The 21,570-nt window shown below is 33.6% G+C and overlaps 1 protein-coding gene across 3 annotated transcripts in view; it reads right to left on the bottom strand.

Annotated features, from left to right (window-relative positions):
- Nucleotides 1-21,570, bottom strand: part of spir (spire type actin nucleation factor) — a 42,859-nt gene that overhangs the window by 15,677 nt on the left and 5,612 nt on the right. For all 3 annotated transcript variants that reach the window (XM_068284388.1, XM_068284389.1, XM_068284391.1), the window contains exons 2-3: nucleotides 14,398-14,471; nucleotides 315-432 (exon numbers count right to left, since the gene is read on the bottom strand). In XM_068284388.1, coding sequence (XP_068140489.1) covers nucleotides 315-432; nucleotides 14,398-14,471 — 192 coding nt within the window. The remainder of the gene's footprint in view (nucleotides 1-314; nucleotides 433-14,397; nucleotides 14,472-21,570) is intronic.

Raw genomic sequence — 21,570 nt, 5'->3', positions numbered from 1 at the left:
TCACTTTTTACTTTCTATTAGTCTGTTGTTTAATATCTTTGCCTAATCTGTTTGTAAACAAGACGTTGTTACTTAATTTTCTATTTTCCTTATTCTAGGAATTTCAGTTTTTTCAAACATTTAGTCTATGGATAGAACACTTCTTTGTCAAAAGAAATCACTTTGTAATCTTAATTTAATCGATGCCTAGAGGTAACAGTATAATTCAAATTAAAATTTGTCTTATTTTTGTATTAAATAATATTCTATTCACTTTTCGTTACCCTGTCGAAGGCGGTACTAGTCGTAATAATAATTTAAAAAGTAAAACTCACCATCTATTGTCATATAGTTGAACAAACTGTTGAGTTCCTGCGATAATTGGCATTCTTCATCCTCTGGCAAATTGTAGTCCAAGGCGGTATAAACAATTGTAACCAGTTCACCGATAATCTGCAATGAAAGCAAAAAAAATATTTTAACAAACAATTCATAAATTTTACGAGATTCCCATTGAAATGAGCAAAGGTTAAGGACGCCTATGAATGTGTACGAATGGTAGTAGCTAGTAGTATAAGCAACTTGTTGGCTGTTGAAGATTGACTTCCCTCTTTGCCACTTGATTGTCTTTTGGCCTGATCGGTCCTAAGGTCTCTACTAGCAGTTCATTAAACTGACACTCTAATTGGAGTTTCCAAGTTGATTTCGTAGAAAACTTAAGCTAAACACTAATTGTTGGTGTTGGTGTTGTGAGCAGGTGGGAGTTGGGAGGGGAAGTTGGCGTTAAAGTTAGAGTTCAGGTGCAACTGCTCCTCTGCGCGCCCAAGTGCAGTTGTTTCACTTTCACTTTTGCTTTTTGGCGTTGGCGAAAAAAACACTTGGCCAAGTGTTAAAAAACCTCCCCAAAAAAACACAAAAAAATAAAAATAAAGACATAAAAAACAACGTCCAAATCCGTACTGAAGAAGCAGTTAAATAATAATTTGCAGCTGCCGGTGCGGCTGCTGTTGCGTTATTTTTAGTATCACTGTAGAGCCCGCCAACCAAGCCAAGCCTCAAAAAAAGTCAAACTCGATCAAATAAAACTTCGCCCACGCAGCCTTCAAATCTCTCACAGCATACATACATATATGTACCTATGTATATCTCTCTTGCATGTTCCCCCCCGTCAACTCTAATCCATCCATGTTATTGTTGTTCACATGATTTCATTTTTATTATGAAAATTAAATGATAAAAAGAAAAGAAATAAAGAGAAGAAACATTGTGACAGCTGTGCATTCGATTCACTTGCTAGGTGACTGGCATTTCCACCACGAAGATGGGGACGACGATGCGAGGTGGAGATTGGAGGTTGTCAACCAACTTACCAAATGGCAGCTAAATGCTTCCCACTTTTTTTGCTTCTCTACCCCACTCTCTTCTGCACGTTTGCCTCTTAACTTATGTCCCTTACATCATTTGCAAAAGAATTGCATAGTTGATTGTGTGAGAGGGAAAAGACATAATAATTAATAGTAGAAAAAAAAAAAAAATAAATTATGAAAAAAGCTAAAGAAATTTAAAATAAATACACAAAGTGTACAGCGAAATACTCTGTAATTATTTGTACATTTTTAAAGAATAAAATTTAGATGTGTTTTTAGGTTTACCAAAGAAAATCTAACAACAATTCCTAGAATTTTTAAAGATTTTACTCAAGGTTGGTCTACGAAATTTAAGAGATTAAACCAATTACTTCTATATTACGTGTTTTTACTTCAATTAAATATATTTTGCAAATTTTTGGTTTCAGTTAATACTCACTATACAAAGCAAAGTTAAAAACATGGCTAGAAATCGTACAAAACTGCAAAGGGAATGTAATACTGACCTTCCAAACTTCTATTATACTATAGTATATAAGTGTGTCTTTCGAACTTGTCAAACTCATAAAATGTAATTGTTTTCGCAATGACCAAATATAGTTGCTTGCACTCGACAAAATGTCATTAAAATAAATGTCAATTCTAAAATGTTTTTTCACTTATGACCTTTAGTGAATAATATAAAAAGTAAAAATCTGTAAACTTCACCTTAAATAGATGAGGGATCAAGTGAAGTTAACCCTTTTTTGGGAAGAGAACTTGAAATAGACTTCTGCAGAAGCCTAGAAAATGCGTCCATCAGTCGAGACCCAATTTCATTCTAGAGATCTTTGTGGAGGTTCCCAAGACAATTAGTGCAAAAGCAGAACACAGTAAGTAAAAACTACTGAAATGTAATGGCCCTGGTGGCAACTCGATGGTAGTCAGTCATTCATGAGAGTTCAAATACCAAAGGGGCTTTTTATTTTTTTTGTTTTGGATAATTTTGCATATCCATTAAGTAAATAGTATGCAAAACACACCCTAGTAGTATACTATACTAGACTATAGACCCGGCCCAAAAAAATGTTTGCAAATTTTCTCACCACAGCCAGAAAAAATAAAATACAAAAAAAAAAAAAAAGGGAAAAGAAAACAAAAGAAAAAACTAAAACGAGCAACTACCATTTTCAATAATATCAAAGTTGAAAACATGCAATGCGGCAATTATACGAGCTAGTTTCGAAATGGGGGAGAGTCAGTCGTCCATGGGGGTGGTGGGAAGTCTTTACTCCCGGCCCGTTTTTTCGGGGGGCCCTCTTAGAGACTCCATGTCCATGTCGTCGCCATTTTATGTGGCTCCGATTGGTGGTGCCTTGTCAATCTTGTCAGTTTAACCTTTTGTCTGACCTCGTTGGCTCTATGGGTTGCTCTTTTTATTTTATTTCAATTTGAATTTTTGCGCTGATTCACATTGCCAATGGAGGTAGGTAGGTAGGTGGTAAGGATGGTAGGAAGGAACTGAGAGGTGCGGTATGAAATTCAGTTTATGTTTATTAGACTTTGTTTTATATATCAGCAGTTCGCAACCCAAAAACACAAAAAGGGGGAGTGCTAAATTCGGTGTTAAAGAACTTGATTACGCCATGGCGTTTATGGAGAATTTCAATTTCTTCGTCACTGCAAAAAGTAAACAAATCGTAACCAAGAAGCAATAATGCCAAATATCTCATTACAATTATTATAGCTATCTCTTTTATTTTGTGCAATCTACTACTTGGGCAATTGTGGGAATATAATGCTATCATTTTTTGTTTTAAACATAATGGATATATCTCTATATATATATAGGAAATTAACCCAGTTCGCACGTCTGTGTTCCGAAACAAATACGAGCCATAGAGAGCGAGATAGAAGAGACAAACAAGTTGCAGAGAAAGACTCTAAAATAAGTACACTGGGTAGAAGGGGGGTTTAAAGGGTAGATAATCATATTGTTGTTGTAGCTTTTGTGCAAATATTATTTCAAGACACTCTTGGTAAATATATAGATATAGTCGGTGGTACGCGCTATACAAAATATAATAATTTGAAATATACTTTTCTTCTTCATATTCCCATACCCATTCACTTTCCCTCGAGCATGACAGACAGAGATAGAGTCTGACAGTAGACGACACCTTGGCTACGATAAACTGAGAACGTAAGTAATTATAATATGAGCATATAACATGCTATCTATGCCCCCACCCTACTTCTTGTCTCCCATTATACACTGCAAGAAACTTTTCTAATTAATTAAAGATTTTAGTTTACAATTGTTAATTTTCATGTTTCATATATGAGAAAAACTTCTGTAGCCCCTGAAGGCAATGGCCCAAAGAAGTTTGAAACATATTGCTAATAAACAAAAGGTAAAAACAACCAACCATTTAATAACTTAAAAAGGATTTGGTCCTTTTGTGGCCACTTAAAAAAAAAGCAAATTCGTCTATTTGAGCTTACAAAAATAAAAAGTAGTAAAAGAATAATTCAAAGCACCTGTTTTTTGTCTCAGTGTAAAGTGCATGTGGCTATATGCATCTATCTTGAGTGAAATATTCATATTTCTTTCTCTTGTTTAACTTGTGTCTTGTATTTGGGTCAAACATGCATACTCATTGGAGGCAATCCCCCCCACCTCTATAGACCCCCACCAACCACCTTAACCCCAACTACATTACCAGCTAGCAACCGCTGCCAACCCCCGCTCAGTAGTCTTTCATGGGGCAACTCCTTGCCTGTCGCATAGAGTTTGCAAGTATGGAAAGAGAAAAAAAAAAAAAAAAAAAGAAACTGGAAAATCTAAAATTGTATAACCTGCTTCAGCCTGTTGTTGGTCAGCAACCGGCAAATGTTGTAGCCGTTTTTGTTTCTGTTGTTGCTTTGTCCAGGTCTAGCCTCCAGTCTGCATCTTGCATCTTGTATCTCTTGGATATCTGAGGCCATAAATTTCTGTACAATTTTGTTGTTGGTTTTTTTTTTTTTTTTGCCTTCTCTGTTTTAGTCACTTTGATCTTGCCACGTTGAATGTAAAGTGCTTAATGGTTTGCAAAGAGACAGAGAGAGGGAGAGAGAGAGACACCAAACTAAACCTTTTTGTGTGGCGCAAAAAAAGGAAAAAAGAACTACAATATATTTCCCAGTTTGCTCTCTCATTGTCTCCCCAGAGATTTTAATCGTTGTCGCCAATCCCCAAGCTGCTTTACATTGGCGTCGCATTTTTTCTTGACCCATTCCTTTCTCCTCCCTTCGATCACGACTGACCGTCACACACTAGATAGTAAAGGATGGATTGAAGGGGGGAATAGGATAGAATTGCCGCTGCTGCTGCTGCGCTTGGCAACTTGTATGGGGGCATTCTTTCTATGGAAACAATTGCATAAAATGTGAATTCTGATAGCAGACAGAAACATTGACAATTGCCAGTTACCACCACCAACAGCAGCAGCAACAGTTGTTGGCCAACCAAATGCTCCATGGTCCAAATGGTCAAGACAAGTGGGCAGCATTGGACACAAAGAAGCTCTCTAGTAATATTTTTATTCAGTTCTCTTTTTTTAATGGATTCTTCCCTTAACAATAGACGAGATCATCTTAAGAATGACTTTGTGCATAAATTGTTACATTTATAAGCATTTATTTCTATCGGAAATCTTTGAGTTTTCCAATATGAAATCGTTTTTTTAGGGAAAAACTAAAATTATAAAAATTAGTCTCAAAAAATTTTTCAAATCAGAAGCAGGCAAAGTCGGCAAAAGGCATCTAAGTAAATTTTAAGTAGCTTAATTTGATCCCCTCAAATGAGTTTTCAACAATCCTATAAGTAATCTAAAATCTGAAAATCTGAATTATACTCCTTGTCAATGAGCTATCAATCAGTCAAAGTCAATTTATGTTGTTCTCGTTCTTGTTCCCATTCCCACCATTTTGGCAAAACGCTTTTAGTCAAAATATTGTTGCCTTTTTTTTTTGTAGCCCAACCCATTTAGAAACTTCCATCAAACTTCAATCATAATTTTGGTAAATGCAGTTCCGGTTTCAGTTCAAGATCAATCTGGCTATGGGCCTGGGCGATGGCTATCAAAAGTAGAAAAAATAATCGCTGAAACAAGTTTCTCGGTTCACACACTGAGAGTTTGGCAAACAACTAATGCTTGACCCAAACATAATCCCTAACAGCATTCTAACGGGAACCCACCGCACCGCTAATTGTACACGCCTCTAAGATAGAAGGAACAACAACAACAACAATATGACTTCAAATCAAAATCAAAAAAAAATCAAAGTCAAAATCAAAGTAATAGCCAGAAGCGGGCCAACAACAAACCAACAAAATGCTATATATCAATATTTTTCTATTTTTTTTTTTTTTTTTTTATGGAGCTAGAAACGGAGGGCAAGGCATGGCAAAGGCGACGATGAGATTGCACAAAATGGTTTTGGCGGTTTAATTGGGTAATTGGCTCAAGTACCGTAAGTACAGACAACATACACACAAAAATTGAAATACTCGCAGAAAAAAAGTAAGCAAAACTTAGACTGAAGAGCTTATGAATTGACGGCAAGCCTCTATCCAGAAAACCCAGTACGTTGCCTGCAACCCAGTCAAATGGCTCTACACTAGAATAGAATGGTCTCTGCCCGTGGAGATAGAATTGGTTGGGATGGGATGGGTGAAATTCGTGACTGGAAACCACCACCGGCACCGAGAGCACCACCAGTTGCCAGTTGGCCGCCTCTAACTCTTAAAAGTTTCCCATGATAGGCACCAGCAACAGCATCCACTTCTCTCGCATCTATGTATATGTATATGCAAGCCCAAAAAAAAAAAAAAAAGGAAAAAGTTTATATAGGAAAAGTAACTGTTAGTCTTTAAGTCCAAGTCCAGCGCCAACTTGTTTTCTCTATACTTATATTTGCAATGCCAGAAGGAGCCACAAGCTCAAGCAGAAGCAAAAGACATGCCAAACGAAGTGGTCTTAAAACTAGATATGTAAATACCTGGATACACTTCTATAATCGAAGAGATATGAATTCATAAAGCAGTGCATTTTATGTAACAATAATTACTTAGGCAATAGCATTGATTACAGATTGTATTCAGTTAAATTTTGGGATTATAAATGAGTAATTGTATTACAAATTTGCCTCACTAACGATTGTATTTATCTAGTAAGGCATATTTTATGAACAATTAATGATAAAGTAGAGATTAGTTATTGAAAAATGCAATAAAAAAACATTATATGCAATATTCTAACATCAAAATACTATAAATTGAATAACAAATTTAACTAGTTGTTAAGATTACCATGTAGAAAAAGATTCTTCTACTAAAGTAAGTCAAGTAAGGCATAAATGACTTCAAAATTGTATAAATAGTTCTTAATAAGTGTCATTACCTAAAGTATTTATTAGTAATTTCATTTTTGTAGCACTCAGTACAAAGAAATGTCCTCATATCATAGCTAAGTCTGTGGTAAATGAATATTTTCAGTAGAGTATTCTTTACGCAAAAGACTGGTTCGCGTTTTGGCCTTAAAGTGGCAAAGCAATTGAACAAGTGAGTAAGTTTTTCTCTTCCCTACCCCCTAAATTTCCTCTCTCTCATTCTATCGTTGTGTCTGTGTATAGGCCAACTCAAGTCCAAGTCTGAGACTCTCTGGATTTGGAGGCTGCCCCATTGAAGTGATGTTTTAATGAGTCCTTTATCACGTCCAGGTAAAAAGAATTATGGCTTCATTGTACGACAGCATCAGCATTAGATGCTGCAATTCCCACACAGCTCTCTCGATGTGCCTGCTATGCAGATGCATTATTCTAATTTCAAGTGTTGGACACTCTTGAAAAGTTTTGGTCTATTCTTGGGAGATTTTTTTCCCGAAATATAAGTACATATTGTTTACCTAACGGTCATTGAATCGGTGGCCAAGTATCAAATATTGACATGCATTCAATTTTGTTTCCCCGGCTTCAACTTAAATGTTTATTTAGGTGCCGAAAAAAAGAAAAAGATTTTCTTTTGCTCTTCGTTGTGGCCGGGTCATTGTCTTTCTCTCCAAGTTTGAGTTGTTCTTGTTGTTGTCTTTAAAGCCGCCTCACACGGCGCATGCAATTACAGTATCTACAATTGCTGCAAAAGTATCGCCGGCACCAGGAACCGACTCAGAAAAGCAGACAGAAAGCCAAGCAACCAGCCATGAAGTTGGCCAACACTCCTTCAATTCTCTCCCCCATCCACCTTCGTCGTCTTCCTCACCAACATCATCTTCTAGGCTGGCCGACAACATTTAGTTGATCGACACTTTTATGTTGACGTCGTGCGCGTTGTCATCGTTCGTCGTGGCAGTTCTGGTGCCTGCCACAGCAATTGATTGATTCTATAGAACAATGTGCAATGCTTGAACGATGTTGATGATAATGATGGAAATGATAATGATGCGACCAGAGCACACGACTGGCAGGCACACTGGGATGGGCCAATAAATATAAATATTAATTCAATTTGCGATCTAATGTTGGCCTTTCTTCTGTGTAGTTTTTACTTTATTAAAATGTTAATTTTGGGTAATGGTATTTACAAAGGGTTCATCCAGAACTTGAAAAGTTAATCTTTCAATTAGACTAATAACTAACTTTAGTTTTATAATTCGATTTCTAAATATCATAAATTAAAAGAATAATGCCTTCGAAGTAAAGAAATTTGAGCTTGAATTTTTTAAATCCAGAATTCTTTTAGGAAGTTTCAAAACAGATATTGATTTTAGACCACTGTGGCGGCAACTTGTTCCGCTTATTACAAATGCGTAGCAATAGGCATAGACCGTGGCCATCCGGACAGCGGGAGCAGCAACAATCAGAGAATCAGAGAACCAGAGAGGCCCCCAAAAGAGTCTAAGCCAGACGGAGCATAAAACAAACGGCGGCCAAGAGGCAGTCAACCAAGTCGCCAAGAGTCAGCAGCACAACCAGATATAAAGTCAGAGAACCAGAGTTGCCATTGTGTGTGTGTGTTTTTTTTTTTTTTTGGCGGCATGGACAGAGTCAACAAGCAGCAGCAGCAACAGCAGCAGCACTTGCAACATTTGCTGCTGCTGATGTTGATGTTGCTGCTGCTACTGAAGCATAAGGTACAAACGAACCCATAAAAGTACGGGCGAGCCAGTTAGCTAAATGGAACAGGTAGCTCAGTGCTAGCAGCAGCTGTTCACGCTCTAAAAAAAACCAAAACCGAAACAAAAATATAATGAAAAATGCTGTAACTTTTTTTTCTACTGTTATCCAGAACTTGAGTCACACACAGACTACATTCTGTTGGTGTTTCATTTCAGGCAAATAATTGTCCACACTTATTTGCACTAACAATAACAGGGGAGAGCCCCTCTATCCATCCATCCATCCAATCGCCATAATGTAATATTTACTTTGATCGGCACAACACAAAACAAAAACAAAACAGAGACCAAAGTTTACATTGCTTAATTGCTTATGAGAGAGAGAAATATATTTTTGTGAAGATTTGAAAAGGGAATGTGATGAATAGGTAAGTACTGTAAACTGACATTTGAGATATGCTCGTTAAACTGGGTATATTTGGTTTTTCGAAGAACTATAACTAAAACTACGCAATGCGTGTTATATTCAACTTCCTTAATTCGATATTTCAAACAAAAGATGAAATCAAAGTTTTAAAAAGTTTTGCTTTACATTCTCAATATTTGCAAATTTTATATATTTACAAAAGAAGACTTCTTTGCATTCAATTTCAACAATTTTGGTCAGCTAAGAGGGTTTATATCTACATACAAATAGGCCAATGTAAATGTTAATTACATTAACAATATTATTTTCGAAATACATATTTCTGTACATACATATATGTACATATATACGCTGGTGTGTGGTATGTGTAATATTTCATCCATAGGCATCGTATGATCAGCAAATTCGGCAATTTGCTAGGGTATTTAGTATCACAGTCGAGGTTACATTTGCAATTTGCTTTGAATTTTAAATTGTTTTTGTCATATTTCTTTTTCAAGTAATAATGAAATGTCTTTTTGTCGTTAAATTAAAATTACAATTATGAAATAATCTTACATTATCTATCTGTATGACAATTTGGGCCATGGCTTCTTTTTATCTTTGTCATAGATATGGGGGGCTAGACTAAAAAGTCTTTTACACGTGACTTGCTGGCCAGCCCTGACAAAACACAACCCAACTGAAGCCAATGACTTTATGATAATTACATTTCATAGATAAGCATAAAAAAATGTGGTTTTTAATAAACATGTTAGAAGTAAATGCATTGTGCAATTTCAATAATCCATTTTGAAGTTTAAAAGTCATAATAATTAATACTTACGATATATACAAGAAAACTAGTCACCCGGATCCAAGATAATTAAGTAGCTGACTACATCAAAGCTGAGAATAACAATATATTTGTATGATTCATTGAAGGCATTAAAAAAAAAGTGTTTCGAATTGTAAAATGTGTTATCGACAAATTGGATAATTTAAAAACTGAAACTGCATTACACATTTTTATAATAAACACAAATCTCTATAATATATAGAATCGTATTATACATAGTCACATTTTAAGTACTGTTTTCTTATAAGATAGACAAAAGCATTGAGAAACAGTTTCTTGCAGAATATCTCTATTCATTTTTAAAATTTAAGTGCTTATAATCAAATGCTTTTTTGTGCTATTACTCTTGTAATCTAACAATTTTTGAGTTGAAGTAATTAACAATGAAGATCAAAGGCAAAATTGTGAATACCCTTCAAATCGTTTCATAAAAGAAAACAACTCGTAATGGAGTATTGATTTAACAAATGCCACTATAACTTGGATGACCTTGTCAACTAGAAATGCGATCATAACCTAGCCCATCATTATGGATTTTTATAATTACTTAATTTTCTTATGGGCTCTGCCCTTATTTTGTATAACTCTTGGGTAATATTTTGCTGTCCCTTTCAACCATTTCCATATTATGTTTCCTTCTTTTTTTTTTTTTTTTTTTTTTGAAAAGCTGTCAAAAGTAAATCCCTCTCTCAGCTGGGGCTGAGAGACCGCACCCAAATAACAAAATATTGAAACCAAATGAAGTTTTAGTTTGTTGCATTGTGCAGGAAAAAGGGTAGACTGAAATTGTGACTATTTATGGCCACAATTGGTCTAACCAAGCCCTTAAAAATGCCATTTTTTCCCTTTATTTGTGCATTGAAGTGCGTCGAAGCATATCAGGGGGAGGGGAAAACAAAAATGATTCACCCATATAGGATAGATGTATGTATGTAGGCATAGATTTATATATATGTATAAATACATATATAGATTACCAATCACCGCAAAAACTGGCATTTCCTAGATCAAAAGTAATGAAGGAAATCACAAGCAGTCAGTTACTCAGTCAGTCAGTCAGTCACGAGCTTAAGCCTCAGTTTCAAATTCAACATTAGCTTAAGCCTTTTGTGGTTAGACGACAGCAATTTGTATATATAGTAGACATATCATGATGATCATGATCATCATTATGTTGATCAGCCATATTTGCATAATAAGTAATACTATTTTGTCATATGATATGTTGGAGTTCCGCATGGTTCCTTTAAAAACCCCAAATTGCATAAGCCTTCGCCTCATTCAAAGGTCAAAAGGAAAAGCGAAGAAGAAAATGTCAACGATGCACGCGCGCAGCCACTCAATTTCAATTGTTTTTCTCGTCTTGTTTGTTTTTTGTGTTAAACAAACAACGTAAAATATAAAAAGTTAAATTGTTTGTTGCTGTGTTTTTTGTTTTTATTATTTATGCTGAATGCAGTCACACTTGCAATTTCTGTTGTTGGTGGGGTTCATCTACTACTAACCACCAACCCCGTTTTATATAGGAAATTTATGCAGATCTGCATACCCTAACAATGAAATAAGTATACTGACTTTTTTTATAAGAAAAGATTGCATAAAATGCTAAAAGCTGAATATTATACAAATTTTAAGAATTTGAAGAAATTCAATAAAAATTATAAAATATAAATTATAAAAATTCAATTTGAATTATAAACTTATTTGAAATATCACTTTTAGAATATATTGTTGAAATGCAATGAACTAAATGGATCTTTCGAAAAACTAAAAAAAAACAACCTAAACCTATTCTCTCTTGTGTACAGATTTATTCGATTCTTGGTAAATACTTTTGGTATCCATTTGTAGACCCCTCCTTGGGAATATAAGAAATACCAAATACGAAAGGGTGTAGAAACTAAAGCAAACTACTATTTGAATTCTACACCCTTCTCTGGTGATTATTGTTGTATAATGTTCAATTGTGGCTTGTTTAGTTGTTAGTCATAAATTGAGGGTAGTTCGCCCTAGTCAATCCCAAATTGAAATAGATAGACAAAAGTATAGCTATATATAGGATTGTGTAACAATAACAGAATTGGCATTCGATGGATAGAATAGAAGGCATTGAAAAAATAAAGATATAAGCTTCCAAAATTTTGATTACTTTACACATGTATCGAGATGTATAAATACAAAAACTATGTACAACTTTTATTTCTGCCAACAAAATGAACCAGAAATCTATTTTACATGAGAATTCTCATATTCAATTCTTGCATTGCTTTGTTCAATGAGTAATTTCAAATATAATTTTTTTTTTTTAGGTTGTAGAGACATTAAAAATAAAATAGAAAATGGAAATCCTTCTAAAAGAGATTTTATGTATAATTTTTACCCCAACTAAGTCTTATGTCTTGATGATATTTTTTCCTCCCTTGTATCATTAAATTATTAAGAATTTCTCAAATCCCAACAAAAGAATGCAGCATGAAAATTTTCACATAAAGACAATGGAATTACATGCTTGCATTTTATGCTAAACACACTTCGCTCCATTCCATTCCGTCCACTCTCTGAAATGGCTGATGGCAAAGAATGAATGAACGAGAAACGTTGGACGACCTCCATTGAGTAGCTGCACATATTTCTCACACACACCCAACGACTCCAACAACCGCACTTAATTGAAAACGGCATCCACCACCACTAACAACAACAACACCTCTTCCCATACTCTAAAGCTAAAACTAAGAGATACATTAAACAGTTTTTTTTTCTTTTTTAAGGCGTAGAGAAACTTTGCGCTTCCATGTTACGATTTTCTTTCCACTTCTTTTCGGTTTAGGGGTCGCCTCCTACTCCTACTCCATCTTTCTTACTCATCAAAGTGCCTAAATGCAGTTGCTGCTTGCAGTTGGTAGTACTTTTAATTACCTTTACCCATCACCAACACCAGCAACAGAACAACTAACGATCATCATGTGAATTCTCTATGCCTAGGAGCACATTTACTCAGCCTATTTGTTATGGTCGCTTAGATACTCTATCATAAAGGTACATATATCAGTTTAAAATGCATCAAAAAATCAAACGTTTTTGATTTGACAAAAACGCTTGAAATTGCATGAAGTTTAAGTTGAATAAGTATCTATCGGTATGATATAAATGGCAATAGATTCTTTGTTCTAGTCAAGATTATATTGTATCAAAAAACAAATACCTATGTACAAATGCAATCTTTAGTTGTTCAATTTCTCAATAATCGCTCCATGGTATACTTATGTATATTTTGTGGAATTTACGCTCTAAGAGTTATACGTTTCAAGATTCTATCATATATACCATTTTAAGGCACTGTATTTCGTTCATGCGGAACTTTAGAGCAGCACAACTAAATCCTATAGATTATAGTTCAATCTGGCCCTCTTTCAGCCAGATATGGCTGGAAATACTACCAAATGTTATGTACCCTTTATTCGCAAAGGTCTGTAATGTAGGAGCCAGTGTATGGACACTTCGGTATGATTGAAAACAAGTCCATAATATCGGAGAAGTTAGCTTTTCTTTTCTTTGTTTTGGTTTTATTCGGTGGGAACCTTCATCAAGTAACCCAAAATGCATTCTTCGTGGGCCTGGAAAACACTTTCGCACTTGAGTTTGGAGTTTCAGTTTGAGCTTGAGCGTTTGGGCCGCATGTGGAAGGGCATGTTGGACATATCTGCTAAAATTGCCATAAAATTGTTTTTTGTTTCTTTTTTTTCGTTTGTTTCTTTTTGCTTTTTGGTGCTTCGAGAGGATCCCGCCAACACTTTCACACATTAATGCTTGTTTGTTGTTAATGTTGTTGTTGTACCTCATTTTGTTTTATGATCTTTAACCGTAAAATTGAACTTTTACAAGACAATACAGTTTACCTTTTGCTTTCTGTGCCAACAATTTCCTAAACAATTTCTTTAACCATAAAAGGCAATAAAAAATTTTATCAATAGTTTTCGTAAATTAAGTTCTAAGTTCTCATATTGACTACTTAAAAACAAGTTTCGTTCCACTTTACACCACAAAATTTATTGTAAATAAAATAACGTGTCAAAATATTTTATTTATAATGGCAACGTAATCAAAAAGATTTAATTTTTATGAGCGTTTTGGATTAAAACCTGATGCTTAGACTCTGCAATGTGTGAACTATAAAAATGGATAAAGAAAGTCACCTGTAAAAATGTCTTTAAATTTAACAGCCAACAAACTTTAAGAGTTGTTAATTTCCTAAGAGTTTGGATTCCAAAATCATTTCCAAAATATCTAACTGAAACACCTAATTATGAAATTAGTTTCAAAAATGGTTTTTTTAACACACACACACACATTTCATTTGGGCCAGAGCTAATGGAATTCTAAGCACAGTTATTATTTAGTCAAGAATAGCTTTTGATCTCTTAAAGAAATTCTTACGTTCCTCCCACCAGTCTACCATTTATTTTTATTATCATAAATCATTAAGACTTAATTAAAATTTTCAACCGGAACCTTGCAGAAAATCAAAATAAACCCATTTGAGTTACTTTATAGGCCATAATTCTAATCGGTAATCTCTAAGCACTTAAAGCAGAGAGATCCATAAAAAAATAAAAAAAAATATTTAAAAAAAAAAAAAAAATCTCTTACCTTTCTGTGGGATAATAATAGCGGCGTGTGATGATGATGATGATGATGGTGATGATGATTGTTGTTCTCAAAGGCTGCAAAATAGAAAATAAAATAAGGAAAAATAATTACTCAATTAATTCCACAAATAAATGAGACAAGTCTAACTTTGGCTTGGCCGAAGTTACAAATACCCTAAGTGAAGAGAAAAATGCATTTTATGGTTAAAAACTATAAGAAACTAGCTAAGTTTCAACATTGATAAAGGGTTCAAAAATTTGTCACAAAATTTGCAATTAAGCAAACAAAATTTCAAAAAACAAAATAAATGTTCACCTTTCCAATTCCAATTCCATTTTTGTTTTGTTTTAAAAATAAATATGCAATCTGTTTGAATTTTCACCCCTCTCCTTCTTTTTGTCTGTTTGCTTCTTGCCCCTGTTTTTGTTACCGCTTTTATTTTTTAAAAAAACTTCCGCACTTAATGGCCAAACTCAAGTTGGCAAAAGATCGAGACAAAGTCAACGAAAGACAGGTGAACCACAAGAGGGAAAGGCAAGGGAAATAAAAAAGGAGGGAGAAGAAAAATTGTAACAAAAATAAAGATAATAAACATGAAACGGGTTCAGCAATCATAAACTTGTTGTGCAGACAAACAGACAGACAGAGAGACAGACAAAGAGACAAACCCACCGACAGTTCACCGGAAAATTGTCAATGAACATTTTTCATATGTAACTTATATATTTACATACATACATATGTATGTATGTATGTATATCCTATACATATATGTATGTATGTGTATACAGTTTGGCACTTGGTTGGCATTTTGTTAAACAATTAAATGCAATTTTTGAACAAAACTTAATCATTTTTTTTGTTGACTCAGCCCCAAAAAATAAAAAAAAATGGCCAAGGTGCTTTTTCTGGGTCCGGCCGGCTTTTGATTACACGGCCCAATTCAGGTGACGAAGCAACAAAAATTTGGAGAAGGGGTACTCGTTGGAGGGATGGCAGGGGGGAAAAACAGAGGTTAGGTTAGCTGTTTACCATTTTGCGGTTTATTAGGCGTGACTGACATTTCAACGTTACGCCCAAAAAATCACACTAAATTGTTATAGACAAAAGAACCGGGTTTAGAGTAGTATACAAAAAATATTTAACGAAACATGGGTATTATATTTCATATTTCAACTACCACACAAAAGATGGCACCTCAAAGCAATCAGAAATCGTATTTTAATACATACAACAACTCTAATTAAAATGAATTTGTTAAAATAACAATGACGACCAGTGCTAGATAAAGACGATTGGACAATACTTTCCAATGTGAAAGTTAGAAGATGAAGCTTCCATGTTTGGTTTTATGCCTTTTTTATCAGCATGTAATTTACGCCAATTTTAAAAAGTTATATATCAATTTAATGACAATTTTAAACTGACCTCAAACGATTGGCATAAAAAGACTAGTTCGAGATGTTATTGCAGAATGAAAGACTTTATTTAAGCTTAAAAATAAGGACATGCATTTTTCAAATACTGCAAAACCTAATCAAATCAGAGCTTCATAAAATACAAATTTATTAAAATATTTTGCTTTTCATTGGCTTTTTTCTCTTTCTTGAATGTAGCATGACATGTAAATTTTAATAAAAATTTGGCAAAGTTAAAGATCCCCAGAATTTTTAATGTAATTATGATTTTTAAGGGTTATTTATGAGAGACACTTTCTAATTACAGTAATACTTCTTGATTTCGATTTCAAAAACCTATTTAATAAAGAAAATCCCAAAATGCTAAATTAATATTTCGAAAAAGTTATAGTCATAACCCATGGAATCCGATTGTGCAATGTTCTTCACTTCATCCCACCCAAACCCAAGTCATTCAGGCAGTTATTTTTTCAGATCTACTAAAACAAATTGCTCAAACTACATACCATAAGTAATAAATTTAGCGAAAACTACAAATATTAGTCATAATATATAAAACTGTTGAATTACTACCTGAAAATGTCATGATCTATGCCCCAGAGTCTGTGTTTTTTGTTTTACCATCAAATTTGTTGAACTTACAACTTGGGTTTAATTTTTTTTTTTTTATTTTCTGCTGTTTTTTATGTTGTTGCCCTTTTTCTGTTTTTCTCGGGTCAGTCGGAGCAGAACAATTTTCGGTAAAAATAAAAAAAGATGAAGCTCCCCAGCATGATATCATTATATGCTAAAGTTATATGTCTTTCCGTCTTTTTCTTTGCGTCTCATCCACATCACTTTCGCAGGAAATGAGGCAAGTCAAGCAAAAAAATAACCAGAGGAAAAAAACATGTGCCAGAAGAGTCTTCACAAATGTGTAGAATGTGAAGGAGGAGAAAGATGTGAATATGCAGAAGGAGGTGGAGGAAGTTGTTGGGGGCGAAGTTTAGAAATTCCAAAAAAAAACATGCGGCGACTATATAATTAAATAAGCGAAATATAATAAATTCAATGCTCGCGGTTCCACTTAATAAACATAATTAATAATTGACATTTGAAATGAATGAAAGATGTGAGAAATTCACTTGATTTATGGCACACATCATGCGTGTGTGTGTGTGTGTGTGTGCGAATTTATTTCAATAGAATGGAATGCCATAAAATTCGTTACAAATTTGAATTTCAATTTAAACATTTTCGGTTATAGCTGTTGAAGTTTTTATGATAGATTAGGCCTAACCAAAACGACATTAACAACTGTCGTATGGATTAAGCTCGTGGATTTCGGGTTTAAGTATTCCATAATGAGTGGCCTAAATGTCAAACTGATCGTTAAAGTCAAGTAGGTAAAAAGCAGGTGGTCCGGGATACCTACTTAGTTGAAAATGCCAAAGGTTACCCTTGAGAATCAGGGTAATTAATCAAGAAAAGGTCGAATTTGCACAAGGATAAGGAATGGTAATTTACAATTCAAACGAATTGAATTATAAAAAGTTGTTTTAAAAAATAAATAATAAAACTAAATTTAGGCACTTCCTAAGTTGATTAGGCACTTGAGTTATCTCTTCGATTAACTTTTGTTATCTCTTCTATCTGTGTGCTATGAAATATTACGTAGTTTCAACTTTAATGCTTGATTAGCACACTCAAATTAGTTTAATAGCACCAGCAAAAAAAAAAAAATGAAAAGGCCATCATTAAAAATAATTAATTAATTTATAAGTCGAAATATAAAAAAAAAAAAAAATAACAAGAAAATGCCAGCTGATTAACGCTAATTGTAAGTATCTCATCTGCCCGCATTTTTGCAGATTTTTTGGTTTTTTTTTGTGGATTGATAAATATTTTTGTATATTTTTTTTTTGTGTAACAAAAATTACAGTTAATTACAAAACTCTCCCAAAAAAAAAAACCACAAAAATTTTTGTTAAAAATTATGATTTTTTGTTGAAAAGTGCCGACAAATGCGACGCCTCAACAGGTCCAAGAGTGTTAATTAATACGGCAGAAATGAAAAATAAAACCAAAAAGGGGGAGAAGAAAAATATGTTAAACTGCGTTAAAAGTTTAAAGAAATCTGCATAGATATTATTTATCAATTTCTTTTAGCGTGGGTAAAACTATAAAAATGAACAAGAGAGGGCCGAGAGGGAGGTTAGTGGATAGAGGGGGTATATATTTATAACCAACAAAAACTTGCACATGACTTTCATGACATTAGAAAGTAAATTGCCATGAGGCCACTTGGTCAACATCATCAGAGAGCTTGGTTGCAACAGCAACAACTTAAAAGGAGAATGGGGGAGGAAATGCTGATGCTGGATTGGACTTGGATAGACTCGGTGATGGGTGGGGTGGGGGGTATAGGTGGATGGTGGTGTCCACCACACAATTGAAAGTCATTCAAACAAAATACTTAAGCCATTTTGTTGGTGTTGTTGTTATTATTATTATTAATTGGATTGGTTTTCTGATCAAGTTCATTTCACATTCACCTCAATTCAACTCTCGTTTCTCAATCGGAAGTGCAGTTTTTTTTTTTTTTTACTTTTTCCTTAAAGCAAATATCTAATCTTATCAAGTAAAAAAGTGGTTTAAAAAAAATTTACTTCTCTTTGTACAAAGTGCAAAATTGAATTATTAATTTTGTTTTTTCCTTTTCGCCTTTATTTCGCCTCTTCGTTTCGATTTTACTTGACTTTTTTGTGACTCATTTTTTTATATTTTTTAGCTGATAAGACAGAGATGCACATACATAAATATTTTTGTTGATTATTTGATTAGGTTAACACATGCGCGAATAAGAACGAACGAGTGAGAATGGAAAGAAAGAAAAAGACAACTGAATGAATTTAGTTTTGATTGTAAATAATTTTAAGATTAATTTATATATTTTCAATATCTTGAAGCGGTTCTTTCATCTTTAATTGTTTGATTGTTTTAGATTTTATATCAATTGTGAAGAATTTATTGTTTTTTGAATATTTTTGAAGTAAGAATGTTAGTTAATAAAAAAATCTATCAACTAATCATTTCTTAGATATTATTAAAAAAATTACGGTGGCCGAAAAGAGTATAGGGCTATATGATATAAATGAATTTTGAACGTATTAAGAACAAAAGAAGCAAAGAAAGGTTTTTATTGAATAAGAGGTAACTCTATCAAGTCTAGTGAAATTTTTCGCACAATTTGACATTAGAGCTTTGCTTATGAAATTATAGTTATTTCTGTTTGTCAATGTTGCACATACAATTACTTGGCAGATTTTGAGTTGGAGAATATCAAGCAATATCAGCAAATCATCTTGAAATGACGCTTTGAGAGATTGCAGAGGACTCTCTCAAGAGAGATGACTTTGCAGTGGTCTATGCCGTCGACCGGCGGCTCAACAAGTAAAATGTAAATTGTAAATTGTAATCGAGACTCTCGCTTTCTACTTGAACGACTCCACCATGGAGTGGACCTGATGACTGTGAAATTAGACATCTAAAGCAGTGGGTGCTATCTCCCTCTGTTATCAAATGGCTGGACTGACTGACTGACTGACTGACTCTCACTTTGCATATTGCCGGCATTACAGTATATTTATTTATATACAAAAAGAAACAATCTTTAATCAGCATTTACGCTTTCATCTTTTCACATTTTTCACAAAAGCGCGACAACAACATTGAAAAAAAAAAAAACTAAAACAAAAACAAAAAAAACCTGTTGACTATGTAGATCTCTTTTTAGACGCTTTGACTTTAGAGCTCGCCAACTATTTTAATTTGACTACTGACTAAATTTACATAGTTTGCATACTTTATGATGCACTTTTTTTTTGTTGTTTTTTATTTTTTCAGTTTTCATTTTATGTTGTAGTCAAATTTGTCTCTTTAAAATTTGGCGGCCCATAAATTTTTTTTGGTTTCTTTCTCTGCTTCTTGGCTTAAACACACAAAAGATGAAAGCAAAAGTCGAATCCAAAAAAATGCCATAAATATATATACATATCTAGGTGGTATCTCCTATTATATATGTATCTACGAGTATAAAGATGTGTCTACTTTTATTTAAGCTTCATTTTTATACTTAGACCCTCTGTTGTTCCATAGCTCTTATGTAAGACATTTGAAGAATCAAAAAGATGGGAATATTTATATATATTTATTTTTGACTCTCTTTGTGTATTATAGAAAAGATGAGTGGTGGGAAAAAAATTGATAATACATTTTTTGATCTTTGTCTTTTGTGCTTAAGCAAGATTCAATGTAATTTGGAATTTATGTAAGATATCTTCAGTCTCTTATATTATTCGTTCCCATCTAGATATAACCTAGATCTAGATACGACCCGAAAGTGTAAGTAACACCTAATTTGTAATTAAAATCCGTTTCATTGAAAACCCAATTTATAATTAAAAATCCTTTTCAGTTTCCTTTTTTTCAGAGAATTTCTACAAAAAGTTTAAAATCTTACACATATTTTTGTTTTGTTTTATTTGTTGGCCCATTTAAAGTTTAATTATGTTTAAATTCCAGCTAAAAAAAACCCTGAAAAAACATCCACACAAAAACTTTATATACATATCGAGCATTTTGCAATACAATTTTCGTGGAATTTCCATAGAAAATGCCAAGCCTCTCCATAGTGAAATGTATTATAATCTTATGGTAATAATTTACCACGTGATTTCAAGTTTCCACAAAAGCATAGAAAAAAAAAAATGATGGTTAACCATTTGTTGTTGCTCCACTTTGGTGGTCGGTGGTAAAAAATTAATATAATAATTTGTGATTTGTTCAGGGATCGGGGCACCATTCATAATGACCACACACACACACAGCAAAAGAAGACACAGACCGAATGACATAAGCTCGGCCAAAAACTGAACCTGAACCAAATTTGATGCTCTACATTTTTGTGGTATTTTCTTTCGTGGTCTTCTTCTTGTCTTGGGCCTTAAAAAAAACTTGTCCACCTGTGCAGTTTGTTGCAGTTTTGTGTGCGGCTTAGCAGAGCATTTGGGTTATGAAAGTGTCGACTGGCAGCAACTTGGCTGAATGCATTTTGAAATTTGTTTTGTTTTGGTGTTTAACGGATTTTGAAAGTGCTTTGTTGTTGTTGTCTGTTATGTTAGTATGTATGTACATAAATCATTTGTATTTGGATGACACTTCTGATTGTCATTGAAATATGGTGTAACTCTCATCTTTGTTAAGTGTTTGAGTTCTTCGAATGACCCTGAAGTAAAATACCTTCATATTATATATTTTATGCAATCATAGTACACGTTATGAATTATAAATAAATTGTTGATGCAACTTGTTTCAACTTTAAACCCAATCGAAAGTGAAAAAGCAACACAAAAGGGGGAAAAATTACTTTAATCACAACGAGAAACTAATACCCTTTGAAAAATTTCAAAATTTCCTTTGAGAAAACTTAGGGTTTTCCATTAGAATGTGAGGGGAATGAGCATGAGATGACCTAAGATGTTAAGACATTTTTAAAAATTTTGAATAATAAATTTGTTACAGAACATTTCTTCTTGTAACTAAACCCTTTTTTGTATAAGAGTGTACAAAATTGGTAAAATGCGCCATCAATAGAACAAGCAATTTTTGCCGGCCTCTATCTTATCGGCAAGAACACAGGTAAATCTATATAAAGCTCTAAACACGACTACTAACACATAGACTCTTTTAGATATGTCAAATGTATGTCGAGTGG

This window comes from Drosophila tropicalis, unplaced genomic scaffold, assembly GCF_018151085.1.
Source record: "Drosophila tropicalis isolate 14030-0801.00 unplaced genomic scaffold, ASM1815108v1 contig_393, whole genome shotgun sequence".
Classification (NCBI taxonomy): Eukaryota; Metazoa; Arthropoda; class Insecta; order Diptera; family Drosophilidae; genus Drosophila; species Drosophila tropicalis.
Note: the sequence above shows the minus strand (reverse complement) of the source record. Positions and strands in the feature narration are given on the sequence as shown.